At 36.8% G+C, this 27013-nt stretch overlaps 1 protein-coding gene across 1 annotated transcript in view; it reads left to right on the top strand.

Annotated features, from left to right (window-relative positions):
- VWDE (von Willebrand factor D and EGF domains) overlaps positions 1–27013 on the top strand; it is a 740920-nt gene that overhangs the window by 582853 nt on the left and 131054 nt on the right. Inside the window, exon 22 of the mRNA XM_044066200.1 lies at positions 14844–14939. Within this exon, the coding sequence (XP_043922135.1) occupies positions 14844–14939 (96 nt within the window). The remainder of the gene's footprint in view (positions 1–14843; positions 14940–27013) is intronic.

Raw genomic sequence — 27013 nt, 5'->3', positions numbered from 1 at the left:
TGGAATTAATGAATTCCAGAAAACGTTAAGCTGGTGAGTTGGTACCTGAGTAATTTTTCCAATTAATGGAGGGGTAGTTAAAATCTCCTAATATAAGGGTATTGGGTTGTACCCTAATATTTTCCATTGTGCTTAGGAATGTGGAGTGGGACTCTTGGGACATGGTGGAGGATCTATAGCAAGCTACAATCTGGATTGCAGTTTTACCCAGTAGTAGCTGTACCTGAAGTATCTCAGATGCGTTATGTTGGGCTATTTGTCTAGAGGTGTGCATATATTTTATGACTATGGAGACACTTCCACCTTTAGTGCTTCGGTCTGGATTAGGGGGCCGAAGGTTGAGGTAAGAATTATAGCCTGATAAAGCTGGGGTGCTCTCCTGAGCCTTGAACCAGGTCTCGGTCACTGCACAGATGTCGATGTTCTACATTTTTTGGAGAAATTCGAGCGAGTGCATTTTGAGATTTAGACTTCTAGCACTGAGTAGCATAATCCTCAGATTTTATTTGTTTGTGACTGTTATGGGGGTGATTTTGTCTTCAGGACATTGCCTAAAAAAGGCACTATAGGGGCAGCAAGAGTTTTGGCCAGTATCCAGAATCCCAGGGGTGACAGGTGCAGGCCATCTCTGGTGAAGCATCGAGGTCTGTCAATCATGTCAATGCAGGCAGACAGATACTGGATCCCCTTAGAATGACACCAGATACTTAGCCAGTTGTTAAAGTCAATCATTTTCTGTATGTACTTTGGTATCATTCTGGGTGACGGTATGATGCTACTCAGAGGCAGGGTCATACCTGCCTGCGATATACAAGATTGGAGAGCTCCTCTACATCTCTTTTCATGTAGTCCAGGGAGGTATGTCTCAGGTCATTCACACCAATATGGACAATGTCTGAGTCATATTTGTACTTGTTGTGGAGTGACCTGAGTGCATGCGTTATGTGGTGGATCTTGGCACCTGATAGGCTGATCGTGACTTTCTCGTTATTTAGCCTGGTGAGTGGAACATCAGTGTGCCTTACTATTGAGTCACCTATGACAAGTGTATTGGGAAGTTGTTTTGCCTTAGGGCCTTTGGTTGTGTGGCACACCGTTTGTGTGAACTATGTGTTACATGGTTTATGCTGGGATGTGGTGGTTGTAAGCATTTCTGTCTTGGAGGTATTTGTTGTTTGGGCAGATTTTTATTGAGAGCCTCTGTGAAGGTAGGTGTGTGTTTTGTGTTTCTATGTGAGGGCTGTTGTAGTGTATGTACTGGTGGGCTATGTGATGAATGTGGTGTTGTGCAGGTGTTAACTTTCTCCTCCTGACTGGCTGACTCAGTCTTGGCTGGAGAGTGCTTGGCTTCCAATTTGGCTATATATGTGCATCTCTCACAGGTCATAGTGTTGTGTGTATGAGGAGGGGGTTGTCTGTGTACATGAGGCAATTGCGACATTTCCTCTGGATGTTCAAGTTCACCAGGTTGATAGGAGAAAGCTCGGGGAGCTGGTGTAATGCCCAATATAACTAAGTACTGGGGCTGTTATCTTATTCTCCTTTGTGGAGAGTTTTAGTGCTGGTAGCAGTATATATGCAACAGTAAATGCTACAGTTAGTGTTTGAGCAAGTGCTGATCTTAAATTAACTAGACTGAGTGCAGAAGTGTGAAAGCTAGCAAGATCTAAGGGAACATTTGAAGAGCAGACTTAGCGGTGCTGCGCTATGGGCAAACCCGTGCAAAAACAGGTTTTTAAGTCAGAAAGTTAAAAGGGATAGAAAGCAACCCAAAACAGCCAGTTAGATACAATTTCTGAGCTGGAAACCACTCCTCAAGCACTAGATAGACTGTTCAGTGCTTACCACTCCCACTTCTTTTTCTTCTTCTTCTTTTGGCTTTTTCCCGGTTAGGGGTTGCCACAGCGGATCACCTGTTTCCATTTCTTCCTGTCTTCTGCATCTTGCTCTGTCACACCAACCACCTGCAGCCCCCCACAAAAGCGATTTCGATGAACGGCAATTTTGATATTTAAGATGTTCAAAATTCGTTTCTTCCGATGTTATGATATAGACCCTGTGAGTGAGTGTGTGTGTGTGTGTGTGTGTGTGTGTGTGTGTGTGTGTGTGTGTGTGTGTGTGTGTGTGTGTGTGTGCCTGTGTGTAATAGCAGTAGTAGTAGTAGTACAGTGAGAAATCAGTGTCTTCATTATTGTATCATACAACACACATTGCTGGGATTTGTTTAACAAACCACTAGGGAACAGTAAGTATGAAATAATTTAGCATCTTTGTCAGTGTGGGAAACTGATATTTTATGCTTTTTTTTCATTTTGAGTTATTCTTCTTTATTTTAATCTTATAGTATATAAAATAACCAAGCTGTGCATAAGAGTACCGTTTTCTCAGGGCATCATGAGAAAGAAGCATAGAATTACTGCATCGACTGCTCTGGAGGAGATACATGGTAGTTCTTTTAAGATTCAGTTACTGGGTTACTGGGTACATCATCTGACATTGATGGTGTGCATAATGAAGACCATGTGTAGAGGCCAGGTGGTTCAGATTCCAATGCATATTGGATATAAGAGAAGTCAATGTGTATCCTCCTGTTCCAATACTTATGCTAAAGTCTGTAGCAACTCTAACTCCACATACTATAGAAGACATAGCTGTTAAAGGAGACAGACACATTCAAAGTGAAGGCATCTCAGCTACACTGACAGTGCCCATGTCTATGTATATTTTGTCACATAACAACAGTCAGGTCATGCAAAACATTGGATAGTGCAAAACTGAATAGCTTACTGAGTTCAGTGGGAACCCTGATATTAGCATTAAATCGTGCCATGTTCTCCACCACTAGTGGAATGCTTCCACATATATTTGAGAAAAATTAATTGGATGGCAGTTGAGGCTTCATGTCAGTAATCTATGATAAAAGTATCAGATGTGCAGTATAGATGCTGAGTAATGAAAATGTATTCCATATCTCTTGGAAACCATTGATTTATTTAGCATTATACCTACTCAGATACATTCCTTTTAAATGGAATACCTAAGAAACTTAATCTTCAGGACTATTTGATAAACTAATCCAGTACTCTCAGCTTTCAGCTTTCATCTCAGCACAGATCACTTCCAACATATGCTGATACTCCTGGATATCAGCAAACATGAACTTTCAATGCAATCATTCTTCAGAATAAAAAAAAATAGATAAATAAACCTAGTCATGAACCCCCTCCAACTATTTCCACAATGTTTATTTATTTATTTATTTATTTATTTATTTATTTATTGCATTTGATTACCGGGATAGTCCACTGGGTCTAATGAACCCATTTTCAGTGGAGGCCCGGGGAGAAAAGCTCCACAGTAGAATACAGACAATTTTAATAATACAGTAATTGTACATAAACAAACATTTAAATAGTACAGAGATTTGTCTGATATAATTATAGATAGCAGCTGTATGGGTTTATACCAAGTATGAGAGTATTAAGCCTACAAGGTGAGAATTAAAGAGAAAGGAAATAGTTTTAAGCAGTGATATGTAGAGTTGGTAGAAAGTAGATAACAGAATAGTTTAAGGGACAGGAGAGATGGAAGGGGGGGTCAGGTTTTGGGGTTAGTGGTATAGGTGCATGTACATATCCTATGTGTGGTGATGTTTATACAAGGAAGATGCTTTTCTATATAAGTTGCTTTTTCTGTACAAAGCCAGACTTGGGTTCAAACAGTATATACCATACAATTTGGTATAAAGACCTACAAACTGTATAAAAGTTTGGATGAGACCAACATTGAAAGATGTGTGAGAAAAGACTTAGGTGTTTTTGTACATGAATATTGGATTATAATTACATGCAAGGTTTAAGAACTGTCAAATAACAAGTGTCATATAGCATTTCTTGCACAGGAACCACTGTAGAGTTTCCCAGGCATTTTAATATTAGAGTTTTGCATGGTGCATGATACTTTGTTTCTAATCATGGAAATTATATGACTTCTGTTTAGAGTAAAGAATACAACATATACATATGTCAATAGTATGTTATTGCTTACTTATATTATTACTGAGTTATCTCTACATAAGAAGCATACTTCATTTATATACAGATATACTTCTCCAGATAAGGCAAATACTTTATTCATAAAAACTTTGTCATGATCAAAGTTCCCTGTACTGAAGTAGTAAATGACTGCATTATACATTGAGCTGCAATAAATTTCCTAAGGGCAAAATGACAATCTTATAGATGTTTTATAAAACAGAGTCTTGTTAAATTTAAGAACTCTCAAATGGTTATTGACATAAAGCATTTTGCACCTAGCTAACAAATGTAGTATCCTCAAAGACATTACAGTTTCACAATCTGCTATGTGATATTGTATTCATTCCTTTATTGTTTAGTATATGACTTCTAATGAGTATGAGGAATATAGCACATGCCATGAATATACCTTCATCAAGTTGTCATTACAGCAGGAAGATAATGTTAATCTCATTCTGATGTTTATCTCACTGGGGACATGTCATGATCAAAATACATATGCTGAGGGTGGTGAGGGATCAAAGTGCTGTAATCATATTCAGAATTAAGATGTACTGAAACTTCTATGGAAATAATAGCAGTCATGGATGCAATTTGTACCTGTGTGTCTTATTATATTTTTTGGAAAAAGTATATTCAATAATAGATACAAAAATGAATTTATATAAATGTGTTAATGTGGTATAGTCTCTTGATTTTATTACTTTGGATGATAGATCAATTTGTCTAATAGCTTTATACTTTATGCATAATGCATGTTCCTTAAAGCTAACTTACTATTTATTGGAATCCTAAGGTCTTTAATAGGTTACCACAGACAACCTTGCTATCCAAAGTTGCTCTCTGAAAAATGGATTTGCTTTTTTTCTCAGTTAAATATTAGGTCTAGCCCTGCTGCCCATGAATGCATGCACACTATATAGTCATTCAAATCATCTATATTATTTAATGCTGTAATTAAACCACTGTCTTACATCATCAGTGTATTTGAAGCCCCAGAACTGTTTATGGCACTAGAATGTAGTAAAAACAAAACTAAACAATATAGGTCTCAAAATAGATTTTGTTGTACTCCAGGAAATATTTTTCTCCAAGATAAGTATTCACCCTATCCATCTCAACAAGTACAGACTGACTTTGAGTCATATTAAGCTGACAAATATTCCTTCATGTATTATTGAATTACAAGCCTCAAATGGGGCCAGATAAACTACAACAGTAGTTAGGTCTAAATGTTGAGCTTTAATTAAAGTCTTGTAAAACTGATTCATACAAGATAAAGTAGATTAGTCTATAGCAGATAAAGTAGAATGACCCTTCATAAATCCTTTAGACAAATTGCAGTTGGAATTTTTTTAAGTTGTAATATCCAGGATTCATAATATTTACCTAAAGTAGATATCAAACTTTTTTGGCCTATTCTTGCTAATACTATTTCATCACCACCCTTGAAGATATGAACAACAGTTGACTTTTTCTAATCATCAATAATCAATCCCTTATCTAAGAAATGGTTAAATAAATTAGTCAATGGTGTTATTAAATTTATTGTTTCTTCCTTCACCAAAAATCTAGGAATAAGATCTAGTCCAATAGAATTACAGTGCTTCATCATACATATTAGTGATGTAATATGTTCTTTATTCATTAGTAGAGAAGTTGTAGATTTCTTTTCAATGTAGTCTCTCTCTCTCTCTCTCTCATACCGTCTCAGCAACTTACTACATATTGATGCAAAATAATCATTAAAATTTTAGCCATAGCAGTAGGGTACATTATCAGGGCACAATTAATGGGTCAGACTACAACTGTTAGGAGTTACCAAGAGATATAGATTTTGTCATACGGGATACAGGAAAAAATATTGGACAAGGTAAAAAATGAGGTGGACACAATTTCCATAGCTGTTATGTTGGAATACCAACAAAATAAACAATCTACCAGTTTATAACAATCTAATGTACTAATGTACACAAAATTATGCCAGTGGTGCAGACCTTTTAGCATATTTTGCATAGCGAAAGATATCTTAGTTCAATGATACATGTGATTTGTGACCCATGCATTTCTATAAATGACTTGTTTTTCCGCCAAATCTGAAGTGCTGGTTCATTAGCTGTGTATGAAATTCTCCATGCACAGGGAGTTGTGGCTGACAGTTATATACTCTTGGCTAGTTGTTCTGCTCACTGAATCAACACTTAGTGCTTTCTCATAAATAAAAATAAATCATACTGGTGACTGCCTGTACTCTGTATTTATTGGTAAGAAGTCAAACTCTCTCGCAACAAGCATTTGAAATATCTCATCTTGTCTACTATTTAAAACCTCTTTGAAAACATAACTGTCAAAACACAGTTCTGCACTTATAAAACCCAATTACTTCCTCTTTCTTATTATAATAATTTCCCATCTATTTTTTATACCCAACAAAATCGTGCATATCAACAAAACAATCCTGCTTTTATATCAGCAGCATTACCAAGTCCCCTCTTTATGAATTCAGATCAAGTAAGTATCAGATTTTGTCATCTGTTTACATGTTTCAGTTGAATAACTGGATAAAATATGCATTTTACTCATCTGTTGACTATGTACTAAAATTTCAAAGTAACTTTATATGTAAACTGTGAAATAATGTGGTATGGTCTTTAGATATCTGTGGCTTTAGCATATTGTAAATAACATATAGTAAGTATACTTAATATGGCGATCATCTTTTAAACTGTATAAAGATCAATGTTATGTAGTTCATTTTATTGTTAGGTCATGTTAATTGCCTGTGGAAAAGTATATAATATGGAGCTCTTCTCTCCAGGCCTTTGCTGAACATGGGCTTTGCCCATTTGGACTTTCCCAGTGATCAAAGCACAACTATTAACACAGCTTTAGGCTCTGCTGTTCTCCTGTCCAGCCTGCTGTGCACATCATGCTAAGCCTTAACATCATGCATGATCATACACAAATATTCATACTTGCAACCACTCACAGTAACAGCACACAAATGAGCTAAGCCCCTCTAAGTACCTAGGTATTGTTTAACTGTTTTCTTTAGGAAGCGAATAAAGTGAAACTGAAACAATAACAGGGTGATACACCAATATGCAGCTCAGCAGTCTACATGAAAAGAGATACAACATTGCACTGTAAGAACTGGGGGACTATCTCACTGAATATAGATACTCTTTTCCCATATTCATCATAATCCATATTTGGCTGAAATGACAGCCGAAATTGATCATATGAAGGGTAACTGGAAAAAGCTAATAACATCAAGCTAGACCTTAATGTCAGAAGCATGAGAAATAAAAGCTATCTAATCCAAAGATGGATTTACCTCTATTTACAAGGCATCCTTTTTTGCATCAGAAATGTGGCTAAAACATCTGGCTCTGTTGCAGTAACACTTCTACCTGTTTATAGCATCTGTAGAGCAAACAATGGCCATAACAGTGTTGCTGGAGTAGCAGTACACTGTATGGATAATCTCACCAGTTTCTTTTCTTATAAACTGGTTTCACAGACATCAAAGAGGAAATCAGTACTAATAAATGTAAAAATTTGCATAGCCAAATTTTGACTGACATGTCTGTAGATGCCTCCAGCAGATAATGCTTCTGTGGTTGACAAGGCTGTTCACCAAGTCTTTGCACATGTCAGGTATGAACTAATTGTCATTGTTGGCCTTAATGTTGACCAAAATACTCCATCAATGCATCCAGTTGTCCTGATTTGCAGCAGTATGGATTCACCTGAGTCATTTCACTCTCAAACTCATGGTTTCACCTTTGTCATTTCACTCTTACATTCTCCTGACAAAAGTTAAGTTTGGAAGAGGATAACTGAATGAATACTTGTATCCTCTTAAATTATGTTACTGTCTCTTTTTATGGTTAATGTCATCAGTGATTGCTTGCCATCTTTTGTTATGTGGAACCATTCCTTATTTATTAAGAGTCACAAATCTTTTTATTCTAGAAACCTGAAATATTTTGAATAAACTATGTTTCATTCTTTTCTTTTGTCTATAGATTGATTATTCCTTTATAGTTCTCATTTAGATAATACAAGTCCTATTTATTGTAACTTCCCAATATTCTAAATGAAATTGCTTCCTTGAGGAAAATGTGTCTGATGTGCAATCACTTATGGCCAATCTATAGAAGGCTGACCATATAATATTCAAGGAAGCAAAGGGCCATGTAAAATATTACACTAACTAATGAAGGCATTTTGTTTGATCAGTGGCATTAGACTGTCCATGGTCCTCAAATATTCAGAGAATAGGTTGACCAAGTTCTCAATCCTGGTCACTGGCATCACAAACCACCTTTTTTTCACATGTGGATGACAATGAGATAACTTATATTCTGTTGATCACATCTATGAATCAGCACATAAAACTGAATCAAATTATCTTAAGGCCAGTATTAGCATCACAATCCAAATACTTCTTAGCTTTTATTTATCCATTGTTTTCCTTCCATGTGGTCAATATTGACCTGCAGTACAAATTCTTAGAAAATCTTAAAACTGAACTAGAATATTTGGACAAACTACCACCTGAGATTATAAAACTCTTAGTAAAATAATATATGGTTCTGTTTCAATAAATATTATCTGATCCATCGAGGAAGAGCTTGTCTATCCCATCTGGAAACACTGACTCATATTCTTATTATTGTCATTTGTACTAAATAACAACAGATTGCCCTTCTTTCAGGACAAGATGTAGGCACCAGCTCTTACTGCAATATCTAATAAATTACAGCATGATTTCTCAAAACTAGCACAGGTTTGGGTTCTACTATGGTTCTAATACTGCCCTCATGAATAAAACAAACACAATATATTAAAGCTTTCCGAATTTGTTGGGAAAACATTTCTTGATCTTTCCAAAGCATTTTGTCAACTGTGCTTATAGATATACTAATCTGTCATGACCAAACTTTAAGCACTGCAAACTAGATCACTGACTAACTATTCAAGGGATGGAATGGAGTTAATTCTCCCTCCCTTGTTCCCTGTGAATATAGATTTCCTCTGAGCTGTGTTACATGGTTCCATCTTTTCGAAGAATTTATGAAGAATATTCCTATCCATTGTGACAGTTGAATGATTACCCATTATGTCTTTATTAATCATTCTTTGGAGTCTGTTAGTATCAAATTTCAAGTTTGATTTGACTCTCTCCAGCCTTCTTTAGGTTTTTGAATTTACAGTTCAATGCAAATCAGGTTGCATCTGTGATGTTTTGAGCTAAAATCAGAATATGTGGCAGTGTCAAACTCCTAGCTTAAAACTGCATCTGTGATATTTTGACTTGAAATCAGAATATGTGACAGTGTGAAACTCCAAGCTTAAGACTGCATCTGTGATGTTTTGACCTAAAATCTGAATCTGCAACAGTGTCAAACACCTAGCTCTTCCCTTGGTGAGCCTGTCTCAACTTCAGCTTATCTGAGACTTAGACAAAGAATCTGTTGCAGGAATACTATCAAAGAAGCCCTTTTCTGGCAGCGTACTTTGTTGAGTATATTCAGGCAGCACACTCTGTTGAGTATATTCAGGCAGTGTACTTTGTTGAGTATATTCAGGCAGTATACTTTGTTGAGTATATTCAGGCAGCGTACTTTGTTGAGTATATTCAGGCAGCGTACTTTGTTGAGTATATTCAGGCAGCGTACTTTGTTGAGTATATTCAGGCAGTATACTTTGTTGAGTATATTCAGGCAGTGTACTTTGTTGAGTATATTCAGGCAGTGTACTTTGTTGAGTATATTCAGGCAGCGTACTTTGTTGAGTATATTCAGGCAGTATACTTTGTTGAGTATATTCAGGCAGCATACTTTGTTGAGTATATTCAGGCAGTGTACTTTGTTGAGTATATTCAGGCAGCATACTTTGTTGAATATATGAAGAATGCTGTAGGTAATACAAATCAGCAACTTGGAAGTTTATACAAAGCCAAGGCATTTCTTATATGTTAAGCTAAGGCTGCGAATAAAAAATGTATATTTACTACCACCCCTTCTACACACTGTTTCTCTCTTTACTATTTCATCTGTCCAATACAAGTTAGAATGTGTATGAAACAGAATATCCAGGCTCATCACCAGCCATCATGGAGGAACATATTTTTGCCTGTCAGTCATGGAGGAACATATTTTTGGCTGTCACAGAGCCCCCTACAATATGTTTTGTTCTTGCCTCCACTGACAGTTATAAAGCTAAGTTTTGCATGCACATTTGTATGCTCTTCAATCTGTCACTCCTTGTCTGGAGTGGTAGTGAGAACAGTGTCCTTATGAACTTACATTTTGATGTCCAGTCAAGACACTGTCTGCTGTCCTAAAATCAAAAATCAGACTAGAACAAAATCACGTGTGTGTGTGTGTGTGTGTGTGTGTGTGTGTGTGTGTGTGTGTGTGTGTATATATATATATATATATATATACATACACATACATATATATATATACATACACACACACAAATATATATATATATATATGTGTGTGTGTGTGTATGTGTGTGTGTGTGTGTGTGTGTGTGTGTGTGTGTGTATGTATCATGAAATGTTGAAGATTCTCAAGAGCAAGCGTTCAAAGAGTGATCACTTTAGATTGAATCTGAAGTGATCAAAAATATGAAAAACAATATTTTCCACTAAATACTTCATTTGTCTTATTAAGAGTTTGCAGAAGCTTAAATGTAAGATGATTGTTGGATGGAGCTATATTGTTACAGTACATGGCTGTGAGGCTAAGGCAACTCATAAGATACCATCAAAATGATATAACAATATGAAGAAAAGTGATAATAAAGCAGTTCTAAGGACACCAAATGCATGCTTGAAGGAACTGAGAAGTACCTTTGTTTCTGCATTTTGATACCTCTGTATGTACATTCATATTCATATGTACATGTACATACATTCAAATATAAAGCTGCATGTAGCTGCTGCCACAAAGCACCTTAATGGAATAGTTCTATAATCCATATATGAGTGTTAGGAAGCAACAGATTTAATTTGACAATATGTGTGTAAAGTAAAATGTGCATGTTTATATATTTTAAAAATGTTATTAAACAATCTAGTTTTGGCTTTGCCTTTATAACTTTCCTTTCCAAATATTAGCTGACCTTGAGAAAAAAATGAACTGTTTAATACTCTGTGCTGTTTTATATTGTTTGAATTAATTATGTTAATTACCACATTTTACTATGCAGAATTTTTGTAATTGAACAGTTTTAATGATATTCATGAATTCTGCAATATGCTCTGTTCTATTAAAAGGTCCATTCTAAAGACAATTAATAACTATACAAACATATTTCAAGCAATGAAGGACATGTTTTTAAGTTTTTAGTTTTGGAAATGATACACAAGGATTTGGGGGGGGCTTGGGAAGAGATAGTAGAATTCTGGGAAATGTGGTAACAGATCAAATGCTAGCCTATTTCTGGGGCTTAATGAGAATATTTTACTAAGTAGCATATTCAAACTTGGGTTATTGTTAGTATAAGGGGTTACAATGTTTTTTTAGGTGTTTTTAAATTTAACATGTGACTCGTTTTTATTATTTTTTTTTTAATTGATTGAATCAAACTCTGAAGAAGTCTTTTGTTACAAGAAGTTGAAAGCGCTCAGTTTGTACATGATAAAGTACTTGTTTCTTTAACTCATTTGGACCATTATTCTGTTATATTTGTGGTTTCCACAATTAATAATTTAACAGGGAAACAAAAAAGAAAACATTTACCTGGTAAACATAATAATTTCATGGGGCACTTTAAAGTATGATTCATGGCATACTTTACATGAAAACATTTTCAGCAGTACTGAATATGTACTAAAAGCCATCTCTAAAATCAGAACCCCAACTCTGTGGTACTGGACAATGCACCAACCAACTTACAGACTTTCTTTTAATCTTCTTTAACCTTAAACCTCTCCACTGGTTATATATCTGAAGCTTGGAGAACAGTGGCTGTGGTCCCTTTCCATAAAGGTGGGCCAAACAATGAGTGTAGTAACTAGAAATCAATTAGCCTTACTTGCCTCATTTGTAAAGCTATGGAACACATCATCATGGAATTCATAAATAATGATATTGTCAGCTTACAAGCCCTTAACCAGAAATAAATCTGGCTTTGTGAAGAGCATGGCCTGCCTTCTTAACCTAGCTGTCTTTTTTTGTAAGAGCCAATGAGACATTATATGAAGACAAATTAGTTAAATGCAGAAAAGTTTTTTTCTGCTATTCCAACACTCTGGCATTTATAGATAAAATGACCTAGTTGTATATAAATCTCTGTGTGACTCATTGGATAACATACCAGCAACAGACAAAACACACTCAATCAGTATTTATGCACTAATTTCCTCAAAAAAGACTCACTACCAGTTATGACCCCAGGGCACCACTATTATTTGGCATATACTTCACTGATAGCAAAACTGACATCATGGGCCTCTGGCTGACCACGTTTGTACAAGACTGCAAAGTTGAGGTAGTCATAAGTATGCAAGTTGACTAACATATCTCCTAAAAACTTCATGGTATCAGGATCATAGACTAAAGCTTAACACAAAAAATTAGTTTTGTACGCTATGAAAACTAAGAAAACCATTGCACATAGTAAATAAATTACACCTCCCTCAGAATGGATATTGTAAGTAGAAAATAAATTACACCTCCCTCAGAATGGATATTGTAAGTAGAAAATAAATTACACCTCCCTTGGAATGGATATTGTAATTAGAAATCCTTTCATGTACAATGATTAGCTTTCCTTCACCCATCATGTGAACCATCATTAGGAAATCATTCTACCAACACCAACTAATTGCTAATGGTACATCATCCAAGTCCAAAAAACGTTATTGTCTTGCTATAGTCCACCCTTGTCAGGTCAATGTTATGTTAGAATATGTTATATTTGTCAGGTATCTTTTCAAGCATATGTCCCAATTAGAAAAAAAAATCCATCACAAAATAAATCTCAGATATGAGCTCTGTCAGCTATACAGAGCATCTGAAACCCTATCACTCTATTCTGTCCCTTTATGGTGATATGTGCTTGGCCTACATGACTACAAATAACCCTACACTGCTTGATCTCCTAATGATCTCCTAAAAGTTTGTAAAACTGGAAACTCCACAAATAACTAACTCTTTGGATCTAACCCTGTATCATAATATAAACAGGACATGTTGGCAGAATAGATAGCTCTTCCAGAGGATAACCTCACTTTGGAATAAGTCCCCACTGAGTAGCTTTCCTCACTGTGATTAAATCTGGTTTAGACAAGTGGATGAGGAACCATAAATTCACCATTGCTCTGATCACTTAGATCCTTTCTGAGAAGGGAAGTACTTAAACTGCAGTGGGTAGACTCCCAGTGATCTTGGAGATTGATTACCTAATATGTATCTATGAACCTAAATAGTGATAACCAGGGAACAACTATCCTATTGTTTTAAGGTAATCCAGTTGTAGAACCAGAAAAATGCTTAATTCACTTTATAAAGGTAAGTTGTGTTCATAATGGGTAGTGAATTCATCTTGATGGCAGTTATCTACATGATATATCAGGAACATTTCAACTCCCAGCAATGCTAAGCTTGTTTGTACATTTTTGTATTCTGAGCCTCTGTTAAAATAACAGAGTACTTTTGAATCTGTATCCCAAGCAGAAGCTGGCGAAAGTACAATGCATAGTAAAACCAACAACAAAAGTGTTAAAGATAAATCATTTGGGCAATGTAATGTGTCATTTTACTGTGCACTTTCATATACAATAATTTAGTAGCTATCCTTTTGTATTGCAGCCGGGCAAAAGGATGCCATTTTTGAAAAGGCTGCAATTTAGCTGTTAGAAGTTTTACATTCTTCTTTGCTGCCATGTGATTATGGCATGCAGAAGAGATCATGTCATTTTGAAGAAGAGCAATGTTTAATCCAGTTTAAATATTCACCATGTACATACATCTCACTTTCTTTGCACAAGAAATCTGAGCAAAGCCAAAAATAATGTGGGGAGAGGGGTCAAAAATCAGAAAGAGATGTTAATTATTGCTCTAATAAACCTAAAAAGTTGCTGAAGTAACAGATTTTACGTTAACATGCATTTTTCTGAATGGTATGAAGTCTGCAACTTGAATGTTTGCCATTATTTAGTGACGTCAATCTCAATTGATTTGCCAGAAAAAAACATAAATTGTTTATGAGGAACAGATCAAAAATATAGACACTCTGGAAAAATCTGGACAGCTGAGAGCTATGTCCATGCCTGACCAAGATTGTAAATTTAAGTACATACTGCCAACTCAAATTCACCTTCCTATAACAGTACTCCTTTGATGATCTAGAAACAATTTACTTAAATGCTGTGCTGAAAATAACGTGTTTAAGATGATGTGAAAATGAGACATTACAAATAAAATGTGCATTCCTTGTTTAGGCTTAAGTTCTTATTTTGCATGAGTTTAACCATACTCATGGTTCTTTAAAAAGTGACAGGTTTGTAGCTATGTATTCATTTAATTCAAAAACTACAACAGCATTTATAATACTTACAAAATACTTGATTATGGTTTCAGTAACAGTTTCTAAGATTTAAAAAGGTATTGTAATGTTATTGCCATGTCACAGTTTAGCACCATATCACAGTTTGTATAGCATTGTTACTTGTAACCTTACCTTTGATCTAATGTAATCCTAGTATTCCATAAATATGTCTAGTGGCGTCTGATAATTTAAACAATTATTACTGATTTGTCTCTGTTTTGTTTACAGCCCATTGTGATCCACCTTGTGAGCATGGAGGTACTTGTCTGGCAAGAAACCTTTGTACTTGTCCATATGGTTATGTGGGACCAAGATGTGAAACCAGTAAGTGAAAGTTATTTCTGAAAATTCATCAAACTGTAGTGTCTGTGTGTTGTGTTACTGCTCTAAAAAGCCTGTTCCAGTAATCTCACATATTTGGATTATATTGCTATATTCAGGTACCAGAACCAAGTTTAAAAACTACCTCTAAAGCAGTTATATGAAATATGTTACATTATTCCATACTTCAATCACTCCTCTGCTAAAGAAAATGCAACTATCCAGTCCCACTCTGCTCATGTGTCTCTTTTCAGGTATGACAGGGAGCACTGTTGGTTTAACTCGCTTGCCTGTAGTCACACAGCAGGGGAGGTAAGGACTGATGGAAACAAACCCACGGCTACAGGATGAAAATTGACTATCTCCTCATGGCTTTAACATTCTGCAGTACACTGCCAGTCACTATGTAATGCTCATTCATTTTGTACAGCACTGTCTTCTTTAGTCTATAGCTTGATAGTACATGATGGAAGTTAAGTGGCATTACACAAGGAATTAGACAATGTACTACAAATCTAAATTAAATAACTGTAGATAGTAGTTACTTAAAGGTATGCTATCCTGAAGGCCATTGAGAAGCTTAATCCAATTCCCCAGAGCACTGACTGGTTAAGTGACTTGCTCAGAGTCACACTGTAGGCAAATGGAGGCCCTAGGAATCAAACACTGTACCACAGGAAGCAGCTCATTAACAGTTTATATCCTTAATCCTCTATGCTAACTGCCGTGAAGGCATGAGTCTATATACTTCATGTTTTGAACACTTCATGGTGCTTGACCCATAGAAATATCCCTTTTAAATATTACAATGAGAAAACAGTGAAACAGTGAAAAACATTCATCAGAATTACTCTCAAGCTCATTATACAATTTTATGACAGTGCATTAAATGGTGCAGTGCATGTCTATCATTTTATAGGAATTACTTTATAATTGATATATGTGTATATGTACATGGCTACAGTTTAGAAGAATGAACACACATATGATCATATGCTTTTTACTGCTGTAAAAAAGTGAACACTCATTTGAGCAAACATTCTTCTTAATGGGATTTTAGCTGGCTGTTTTTTGTGAGAGATTGTGTTGAAGCAGGGTAAGGGAATTTTCTCTTATCCCACAGTTGTGCAGCCTCAGAGATGGCATATATAATTAGCATGGGGTGTTGGAGGTGCAGAGGTCTTGCTCCTTTGCAAAAAAAAATTAGTTTTAGTATTGGTTGTTGCTGACCCTTTTAGAGTCACTGTAAAGTTATCACTTTTTTATGTTTGGACTTTTGACCTTTCAGTATTTCATGAAACATTCATATATTATACAAGTATGCATACTCACAGATTATATATATGTGTTTGCATGCACATACATGCAAACATACATCCTGTCTTACATACACATTCAAATTTCAAAAATATTTATATATATATATATATATATATATATATATATACTCACACACACAAATATATGCAAATATGTAGACAGCTAGGTGTATGTGAATGGGTGAGGACAATAACTGTTATCTTGTGATACTCAGAACTGCTGAAATACATGTGCAAATTATTATTAGGTGTACAGTGAAGATTGGGAAGTTTGCCATTTCCAAACTGTAGTGCGAACTCAGAGTTGGTACATATAATTAGCAGGGGATGTAGGGGTTGTGGGGTGCTCAGGGGTGCCAGTCCCTCTGCAAACAAAAGTTTTGCTGTGTTTTTTCATTTGTTTGTTTTTTTGTTTTGTTTTTTTGATAGACTGCTGATCAACCAGTTGTGTTCAGTCAGTTGTTGTTTGATATTTTGCCTTTTCAATGTACGTACTTACATATATATATATATATATATATATATATATATATATATATATGTGTGTGTGTGTGTGTGTGTGTTTGTGTGTGTGTGTGTGTGTGTGTGTGTGTATATATATATATATATATATATATATATATATATATATATATATATATACACATATATAAATATGCATATATTCTCATGCATATTCAGCCTACATCTGGGGCTGCAGTATACATAAGTAGCAGGGGTCTGGGTGATGGCCACCCACAAAACACATGAAAGCTGTAACAGTGAGTTTTTCAATTCACTCCCTTGAAGTTTGAATTGCAGACTATATTTTGCATTGCTAAGGCTCACACTCTCCGGTCTGATATTTCTGATACGTAACCAGATAGAGAGAGAGAGAGAGAAACTTAACTAAGTTTAATTTCCCATAGGAAGGAAATCAAAAAACAAACTAGTATAAGTCATGGTTTAATGGAAAGCAGCAATTTAGAGTCAAGTCTGTTAACTTCATCAGGCAAACAACACCACTGCTGAAAATCAAGATGACAAACTTAAGATTAGTTGTTATTTTATCGTGGCTGGAGAAATGCATATTTTTTTGGCATTGCATTTTTGTGAAAAAGGGAGAAAATTGTATAACATAATTTTTTTGATACATGCAGTAAACTTAAATAATCCACATCAGCTACAGGGTCCTGTATGAAATACTAACATCCTGAAAGTCAAAAGAATGAAAAAAATGCCCAAAACCCAAAAGGGTGAAAAAAAAATTCCGTGTTTACTGCAGGGTGCAATCCACCAGTACCCACCAAATTTATGTATACCAACTCCCCAATTACAATAACTTGTAGAAGGGAGAAATCTCCCTAATGAAGTGAATTATTGCTGCACACAATTAGAAATTGAACCAGCAATAGCTTCATATAATAAAAACCAGATAGCGTTATGTAGTTCATATTTTTTGTTTTTGTTTTTGTGGGTTACTGCAGCTCGAGCCATTCCATTTCTAGCATGTGTAGAGAAGTGGACAGTGATTTAACATTAAATTACTAGTGCTTGTGAGGACAACAGACAAGCTTCCATTCACATACATTCACTTACACACACGCATACCCACAAATACACGTACACACACATGCATGTTCACACACAAATACACATGCGCACACAGACACACACACACACACACACACACACACACACACACACACACACACACACACAATAATCAATAGATATTTGCTGCACTTGTAAAAGAAAAGGACGGTCATTTTATATTGTTACATTTTGAGACATTAAGCATTCATTTTCTGTCATTTTGTAGATCACTGCTATCTTTCAGCAAAGGTCTAACCACAGGTCTCATAAAAGCAAAAAACATGTAACATGGAGTTTCCCTGTGGCTGTTAATGCTTTTTTCACTTTCAGAAAACCTTCCAATTGTTTCCACTTTTGATAGTATTCCATGCTTTAAATGGCTACATTCATCACTTCCCAGTCAGCTAACTTCTCTTTAAGTGATGGGATCTGTCAGTAGTCACAAATGTGCTTTGAAGTTCACACAGTGAAGAAAGAGACCAACAGGTGGCCATTATATTAAATGACTTCTGAGAAAATAAAAGAGTCTTCTGTAACAGGCAGCCTTGTTTCTCTATAGCGGTTACAGTCACTTATTTTATCAACAGCAAGTTAAGCAAGTCCCACTGAGTTAGAGTTACTCATTGTCTAAGGCACTGCTTTCAGTTTCCTTTGATAGAGATTTTCCCAGCATTTTATTTGAGTAAAGTGTGTCTGTAATCCTTTCAGCAGAGGCATGTTTTTTTTACAAAGAACAAAGAGAACTGTAGTGTTTTACATGGTTATTTTCTCAGATTTTTCTGATATCACTACAGTAAAAAGATATACTTATGCATTATTCAATTTGCTATCCAGTAACAAAATGGCTGTCTGAGGTGCAGTTTGCTTTTGCCAGATGACTGTGCATGGGAACTGGGATATTCTGTTTGTTAGCTGCACACATGAATAAGTCGCAGTGCTCATTCATGCACTGCCATTCTGTTTTTCTACAATATAACCAATGTATTAATCATGCAAGTAAACTTATTGTAGAAAGAAAAGCATGTGACCCCCCCCCAAATACAGACAAATAAAAAATAAAGCACTATCCCTCAAAGACTATGAAGTTCTATGAGCTAAAATAGGTAAGTCCACTAGGGATGACTAAATCCATGGTGATGAACATAAGAAGAAAGGTACTGATTATCAGACCTGAGTCCAAAATTTCCACCAGTACCTTTTCATGACATAATGCTATAGTCAGGTATGGAAAGTATATGCATTTTAACCACAGAAAACTCTCAGGCTTCCTAGATCCATTTCTTTTTCCAAAACTACTGGAGAGTAAAAGCATTGTTGCCTCAAACCAAGAGGTTCTCCTGTTCGATTCTCGTCTGGAGTGCCTTCTTTGTGGAGTCTGCATGTCCTCCCCGTGGTCGAGTGGCCTCCGAAAGACATGCGTGAATGGACATGCCTTCGCTGAAGGTTGGGCATCGGGCTGGCAACTCAGTACCATAAAAATCTATTGCCAATCATTAGCGGACAGGAGTCCCACTGTGGCGACCCCTAACTGGGAAAAGCCAAAATGACAAACAAACTGGAGAGTAAAGGATGCAATTAGCTTAATTACCTTTTTATAGAGCCTCAAACCACAAGGCAAATGTTGTGTAGTCCCAAGGTGAATATTCCATCTAATGGTTGCTACCAATCATGTAATTTCATCACGGTTCAAAAGAAGATAAAAAGAAATCTACAAAAAAATGAAAAAATGCCTATTCCCTCATTACAGTAATCCAAAGCTCATCTAGAAATCAGTAAAACATATTTCTGTGTCACCACTAACTACAGTAAGTTCACCTGTGAAGTGCAAGGCTCCCATATATAGCATCACTTCCCTCAGAGTTCAGTCTGGCTTTGTGACATGTACAAACCAGGACTAGAAAAGTTCAAGCAAACATTTCATGAATGCTTCTATATTACAATTTGTGTACAGGATATGTATGCAGGTAAGACTATATTAAGAGATAAAGAAGTCAGAGAGAAGCTTCTGAAACATTCTAGCAGTTAGCTAAAGAGCAAACTACTTCCACTAGCTCACTAAAAATGTTCCCAGTTTCCAGACATAGCTACTGACAAAAGAATATGTGTTAGATTTTAAATTCGGAAAATAAAATATAAGTTTACTTCACTGTATTTAGAATAGTTGCTGATTTCTTCCTCTCCAAAATGGCTCTTCTACTGACTAAGGAAAATGATCCCGGAAAGGAGAGCAAACATATATATATCATGCATTGTGGTATGCACTCAGTAATGATTGACAGGGAGGGCATTATAGGGAACACTGTCCACAGGGGTTCTACCCACACTAGGCATTCCATTGTTTCCCTGTAACACCAACCCTAAAGGCAATTATTGTACTTATAAAATTGCTTTTTTTTGGGGGTGGTGAGTTTTTAACAAGTTACTTTTGTTTCTTTCTAGTATTTTCTTTTTTATTTTAGAAACAGCAGTACCTTTCTTTACATACTACTTTTAGAAATTACTGGTTAATAGTTAGTTAATATGTGTAGCTGAATGCAGAGAGTGTGTGTGTGTGTGTGTGTGTGTGTGTGTGTGTGTGTGTGTGTGTGTGTGTGTGTGTGTGTGTGTGTGTGTGTGTGTGTGTGTGTGTGTGTGTGTGTGTGTGTGTTTACCCTCAGCCTACAGTGAATCATTTAGCAGTGTAGTGTTTGACTGGAGCTGTGACCTTCTTTGCATTTTAATAGCCAGACTACACATTTTAACAACATAGCATAAAACATTAAACTGTATTTCTCTGAGTGACAGGGTCTGAATGGATCTATGACATTTTGTATTGTACTTAATGGCATGGTAAAAAGCATCATACTGTATTGTAAAATAATTCTAAAAAACAATATTTGGCATTGTAGTACTTTTCTGTAGGTCTGAAGCTGTAACATCCTACGCTCCATTTTAGGAGATGGAACTGCCATTAACAATCTATCCTATTATTTGATAAAAAACATTACACCCAAAATGCACTTCTTTGATGGGAGTGTCATGGGGGTTGTAATGGAGATGGCATACTAAAGAAATAAAAAAGGTTTAATTTGCACACTGCTTGCAACACTGAAACTGACTACTAATAGCATTGCAGTTTGACATCTTTTAATTTCAATCAAAATATTTGTCAAACAATGTAAGTTGCCATTATATTGACTGCTGTCAAGAAATAGCATCTAATAGCTGTTGAAAGAGATGCTAAACCATGGTATCTGGCATGCATTTGCACCAATAAGTTAATTAATTACCAGCTGAACAGAAGCTTTAGCGTGGCACAATTTAACTTTCTAAAAAATTTGTGTTGTCCACTTTTCTTTGGGGGTGGCATTATTCAAACATATTAGTCCAATTATGTTTCTGAGGTTTGACATATTCTGTTAATGCATTCTGTGTGCCTGTTAACTAAATAGTATTATTGTTTAGTGATGATGCAAAGAAAATGAGGTCTAGTATTTTATACCCTATTTCCTTTTTTTTATATTACTCCTTTTTTTGTCTTTCCCATTTTCTTCTCTTTTCTGTCCTCTATAATCTTCACCATCTATCCAGAAGTGACAAACTTCATGACATCCATGCAGACTGGAACTGAAAGTTCGACTGCTGAATCCTACACTAAAGCACTGTACGAGCACATCCACTTGTGCATTAATCATGCCATCCCAAATAGAACCAAGACGCTCTCTTCCAAAAAAAAGGAAGCCAATCTAGTGGTCCCCTGTCATAAACAAACTATACAACAGAAGGAAAGAAACTGTTGCAGAAAAGAAGAAAATCCCAGGATGCAAAAAACTCCCTCACCAGCCTCAGTAAGAAGCTGAGATCCTCATGAAATCCTCCAAAGTTAGTTACAAAAATAAAATTGCCAAAAATTCCAAAGACAACCACAAGGCATCTATAGCTATGTTAAGAATCTAAATGGCAATGCTCAGATCTGCTCCGAGTTACAACAGAATGGCATTAAATATACTGATCCCAAGGACATTGCCAATATCCTGGCAGATCAATTCAGTGCCAACTTCATCCACGTCTCACCCCCTAAAGGGTCCATTTCAATACCAAAAGATTGCTAAATTCAGGTAATCATGGCCACACAGGTAAAAACCACACTCTCCAAAGCTAAGAATACAGCATCCATGGGACCAGATGACATCCTGGGCTGTGTACTACATGAACTACAAAATGAACTGGCATCTCAACTAAGTGTCATGTTTAATCATAGTCTCACCTCAGGCTTCATGCCCACTGAGTGGCGCACAGCTACAGTTATCCCACTTCACAAGGGGAGCTCCACCTTGGATCCTGGGAACTACCATCCCATCAGTCTGATGAGCCTGATCTGCAAGGCCATGGAATGTATTATCTTGGAACTTATAATCAAAGACATTGGCAACCTTCAAACACTGGGCCCCACCCAGTTTGGGTTCGTGAAGGGCCGATCGTGTCTCCTGAACCTGATTGACTTCTTCAAATCAGTCTCCAGAGCCGTTGACGAGGATAAGATGGTCCGCACAGCCTATCTGGACCTTGCCAAGGCCTTCGGCACTATCCCCCACTCTGGAATCATAGATAAACTTACTAAGCTGGGCATAAATCCCTACGTCACTCAATGGGTTGCCAACTGGCTTACTGACAGAACCCACACTGTAAAAGTAGCCGACTCCAAATCCAGCTGCAGAAAAGTGACAAGTGGAGTACCTCAGGGTTCAGTCCTGGGACCGCTCTTGTTTGGCATCTACTTCTCTGAAGTACAGGCCAACACTAAGGGACTCTGACTAACAAAGTTTGCAGATGACTACAAACTGGGAGCCATTATTGAATCTCCAGATGATGTGGATATTCTACAAAAGGGCCTTACAGAAACAGATCCTTGGTGCCAGAGCCATGGGCTGAAGCTCAACGTGAAGAAGTGTATAGTTATCCCCTTTGGGAAAAAACATGTACCCATGAATTACCACATAGGTGGGAGTACACTAAACACCGAAAGTGTGATAAGAGACCTAGGAACACAGGTGGACAGTGGTCTCACCTTCGATAACCACATCACCACAACAATCAGAAAATCCTTCTATGTGGCAGACCTCATCACTAAGGGCTTTTCATCCAGAAAAAAGGAGGTCATTGTCCCAGTACTCATCCCTCATTAGACCCATCATAGAGTACAATGCCCCATTTGGTATGTACCTCACAAGACATCTGCAACAACTGGAAAGGCCACAGAAACACCTCATTAAAAGAATCACAAGCCTAAAGCAGATGCCCTATGGTGACTGACTAAAAAAACTCCAGCTATACTCTGTCGCATATCGTCTACTCAGAGGTGATCTCTGCTTAACATACAAGGCCATGTCAAAACCAGAGCTGTTGGACATGCTACACTTAAAGAAATCCCAATGCATCAGAGCCACACACTCCAGGGACCTAAACCTTGTCATCACAATGGACAAAACATGCTGGAGGGATAGGTTCCTGACCCAGAGACTCCCCATAGTCTGGAATAGACAGGCCATACATGTCAAGCAGAGTGCCTCCTTGGCCATCTTCAAAAGGAACCTTGATGACTGGATGGGAGATAAGAAATTTACCCCGGGGATCACGTCAGTCACCCTGCTAGACAGGGGTCCAGGGAAATAAATATTGCGGGAAGAAATAGTCAGGGAATTGTTATGGCTAGGCTTGTACAGGCCCTAGAGCTAATAGCCTAGTACCAACCTATAAGACATATACAGTGATGCCCCGCTTGCTAAGTCTCAGTCTGCCAACCAGATTCTCATGTTCTCAGGCAAAGTGCTATGGGCTTGTTTCCTCACCAAAAGGTCTGCCAGCCTTTCAAAAGTGGTGACCTGACAGCCATGCACCCACATACAGAAATAAGTGCTTAACTCATCAATATAATCACACACACTTTCATCTGTCTTGCGTCTATCCTCATGAAATTTTTTCTATAAGCTTCAGGTGTTAACTTAAACATCTAGCAAACATTGTTTTACTTTTTTGTTATTTAAACAGTCAGTATCAGACAAATTGGAAACAGCAGTCACATCTTTACCATGGAGTAAGGGGGTCAGGAACCATAGTACCCAGAGCTCTTGGTCAACATCATACTGTTTACATACCTTTTCAAATATATGAATAAAACTATCAAAATAAGTATCATCGTTAAATTGTGGAAGAAATTTACTGATCTTTATTGCTTCTGGGGTTCAGTTACTCCCTTCCCCATTACCTCCATGACCTTGTCAAAGAGTCAGTATCTCCTTTCCATGCTGACACTGTTACTCCTTTTCTTCAGCCTCCAAATGTCACATTACATACTGACACTGCTTCTCTCTTTCTTCAGCCTCCAAACATTTGACTTCCAGTTCATGCTGATGCCTCCAAACTTTGCAGTCTCTCTTCAGTTTTAATACAAGTCTCTTTAACTCCATCTGGATTTTTAAGTCCTCTGAGGAAAAGATCACCGGACTGGCTATCTCCCTCATTGTTGGACCATGCTACAGCTGTGATCAAGGCTGAAATCGTATTCTCCTTTGTCAGGTTTGCGTGCACCAGTCCTCTGGCTTTTCACACCTTGGCCAAATTGTTATTTTTCAGCTTGCTATAGTCTTTTGCTGACATCTTTGCCTGCTTTCCATGACTAAACTAACTACCAAAATTAATAAAACTATTGTGACACTAAAACTCTGAATGTTTACCTTGGGAAGTTGAGAGTACACACACCTGCAGTGACCACTGCTTACAGGCTACTGAAGTCCAATTAATATCAAACTGCTGTGACACAAATATGTGACAGCCTCTCATTACCAGGGCCAGCAATCAGGGAGCCTCAATCCTCACCACCGACACTGGTGAGAGTCCATCACTAAGGACAAGACAGGAATGGATTTACACAGTATTTCAAATGCAGCTCTCTGCATCCAACACAGTTTCACCCAAGAGCACACAGGGAACATGCTCCACTGAAACTGGTCTCTCCAGATACCAAATACGACCCACCTTGAAGCACTGTGTCCCAATTCCAAGTATCTGGCGCACACACTTGAATATCTGATTTTTCACATGCACACACACATACACAACTAGAAAAGGCTGACAAAGATTCACCAGCTATGTCCTCTCTCTCCAGACCACAGGTAGACTACTGCCACCAGCCAAATATTGTAAGGCACTTACAAAGGGGTAACCAATTATACTGTGTCAAATTAATACTGATAAAAATTGTAGAGTGTGACCGAAGCAGTAAAGCTTTTCAGAGTGGCCACAGTGACATTGAAATAAGCACAGGTACTCTCAAGATACTAGAATTATTCACTAAAAGATCAGCCACAATGAAAAAGTATAAAATATTTAATAATGGATAATAAAAATAGAAAACAGGAAAATACTTAATATTTAGTTACAATAAACATCAGAGTTTTCAGTCACAGAAACTATAAAAAATAACACAGTTGGATATAATCTCACATAGAAGTAATACTAAACTAATCTCACTGCACTTCTCCTAACTGAACTAAAGAGAACTATCCTTAGTTAACTTACTTAGTATCGGAAGGCAATATGTACTACTGAGATGCTCACTTCCCTAAGGCAAGATAAGATACTACACACACACTGAACTGTACAGCCAACTTCTGAACTGCTATTACTGAACTGTGATAACTGATACAGATCTTTTATATGTCAGATTCCAAAGAAAAACAAAATCAAACTGCTGCTGCCAGAGTTCCATCCTTTAGCTGATTATAGAATGACATCACATCTAGTCACCTGACTCTGGTACAGTTCACATTCAGAACTCTGTTAAGATTTTGCTGCAGCATCTTTTCAACATAAGCAACCTTTACAAACACACCTTCAGTACAAGCATCTGTACAAATTAATGTGACAATCAAATGATATAAGATTATTTACAAAACTTCAGGCAGTCATGCTGGCATATGCCACACATACACTGTCTCACTTCTCCCGATACAGCTGGCAATACCTTACAATGTCATACCTGTAAAAACAAATAATTTTAAAATCCTGTCTTTTTCATGTCAAAAATAACCAGATTCATTTTTTATAAATCGGCAGACCTTTCAAGCAAATATTCAAGTGTGTAATGCAAAACTGCCATGTTTTTTATGCGCTTAGGACATAGTACTATAGGAAAAAAAATAAGTAAGCAATCACAAGAACCATAACAGACCTAGCCATATACACCTTTAAGTGAACACACTTAAAGGTTCTTGCCAGCCTTTACAAGTACATCATAGTGTTCACTGTCTACATCAGGCAGGGCCATATATGGTAACCCTGGTATAAATATATGTCTATGCATCCAATCATCAAAATTAGCCTTAAAGTCAAACAAAGTAGCACTTTGATCTGTATCTGCAATGTATATGTTGAGTTAGGAACACATCCCCTCCAGTGAGACTTGTTTATTTGTTGCTGTAAATTTAGGCCCCAAGTTGTGGTGTTTGTAGAGCCAATGGTATTACAAATAAATAAGAGGCCAAATAGAATTTAGTCTATCATAGCTCAGAAAGTGAGGCACAGGACATCACTGAGTAGCTGGTAGGCTACTGAGGAAAGTTGTACTAATTTATTTGGATAACTAACAGATTTAAGGCCTTTGATTTTTTTTAATTTTTGTTTTAAATTGATCTCTTCCAGATGGATGATGTGCTTGGATCTGTACATATCAAATGAGGCACTGTATTCTATTTTGGGTCTGATAATGGAAGATTACAGTGGTTAGATGACTTCCTTGAAGTTTTAACATATTCTCTTGAAAACTACATGGGCCAGACTTAGGACTTCCTGACTATGGTCAAAATATAATTATCAAATAAGAGAGTTGCCCATGTTCATGTCCAAGTCTTATGACCTCATGAATTTGCCAAACACTACTATGAGGCACTTTTTTACATTTAGCTTAATACTGTTTTTCAGTATACCAGATATGCACATATGTCAGCCCTTTTGGAGCCATTTAGTATCAGAGGATGAGTAGTTAACAGTGCCTAGCTTGTAGTCATCAGCAAACTTAGTCAACCACACCTAAGGGATACAGGTTTTGATGTCTGCCTTATGAATGTCAAAAATTGGAGATGAAGGTGACAGCCCTCTCAGTTCACTCCATTTGTAGAGGATTGTTGGAATTTTGCATAGGACTTG

Source organism: Protopterus annectens, chromosome 3.part1, assembly GCF_019279795.1.
Source record: "Protopterus annectens isolate FY-2018-M chromosome 3.part1, PAN1.0, whole genome shotgun sequence".
Taxonomy (NCBI): domain Eukaryota; kingdom Metazoa; phylum Chordata; order Ceratodontiformes; family Protopteridae; genus Protopterus; species Protopterus annectens.
The sequence above is the reverse complement of the archived record's forward strand: the minus strand, read 5'-3'. Positions and strand labels throughout refer to the sequence as shown.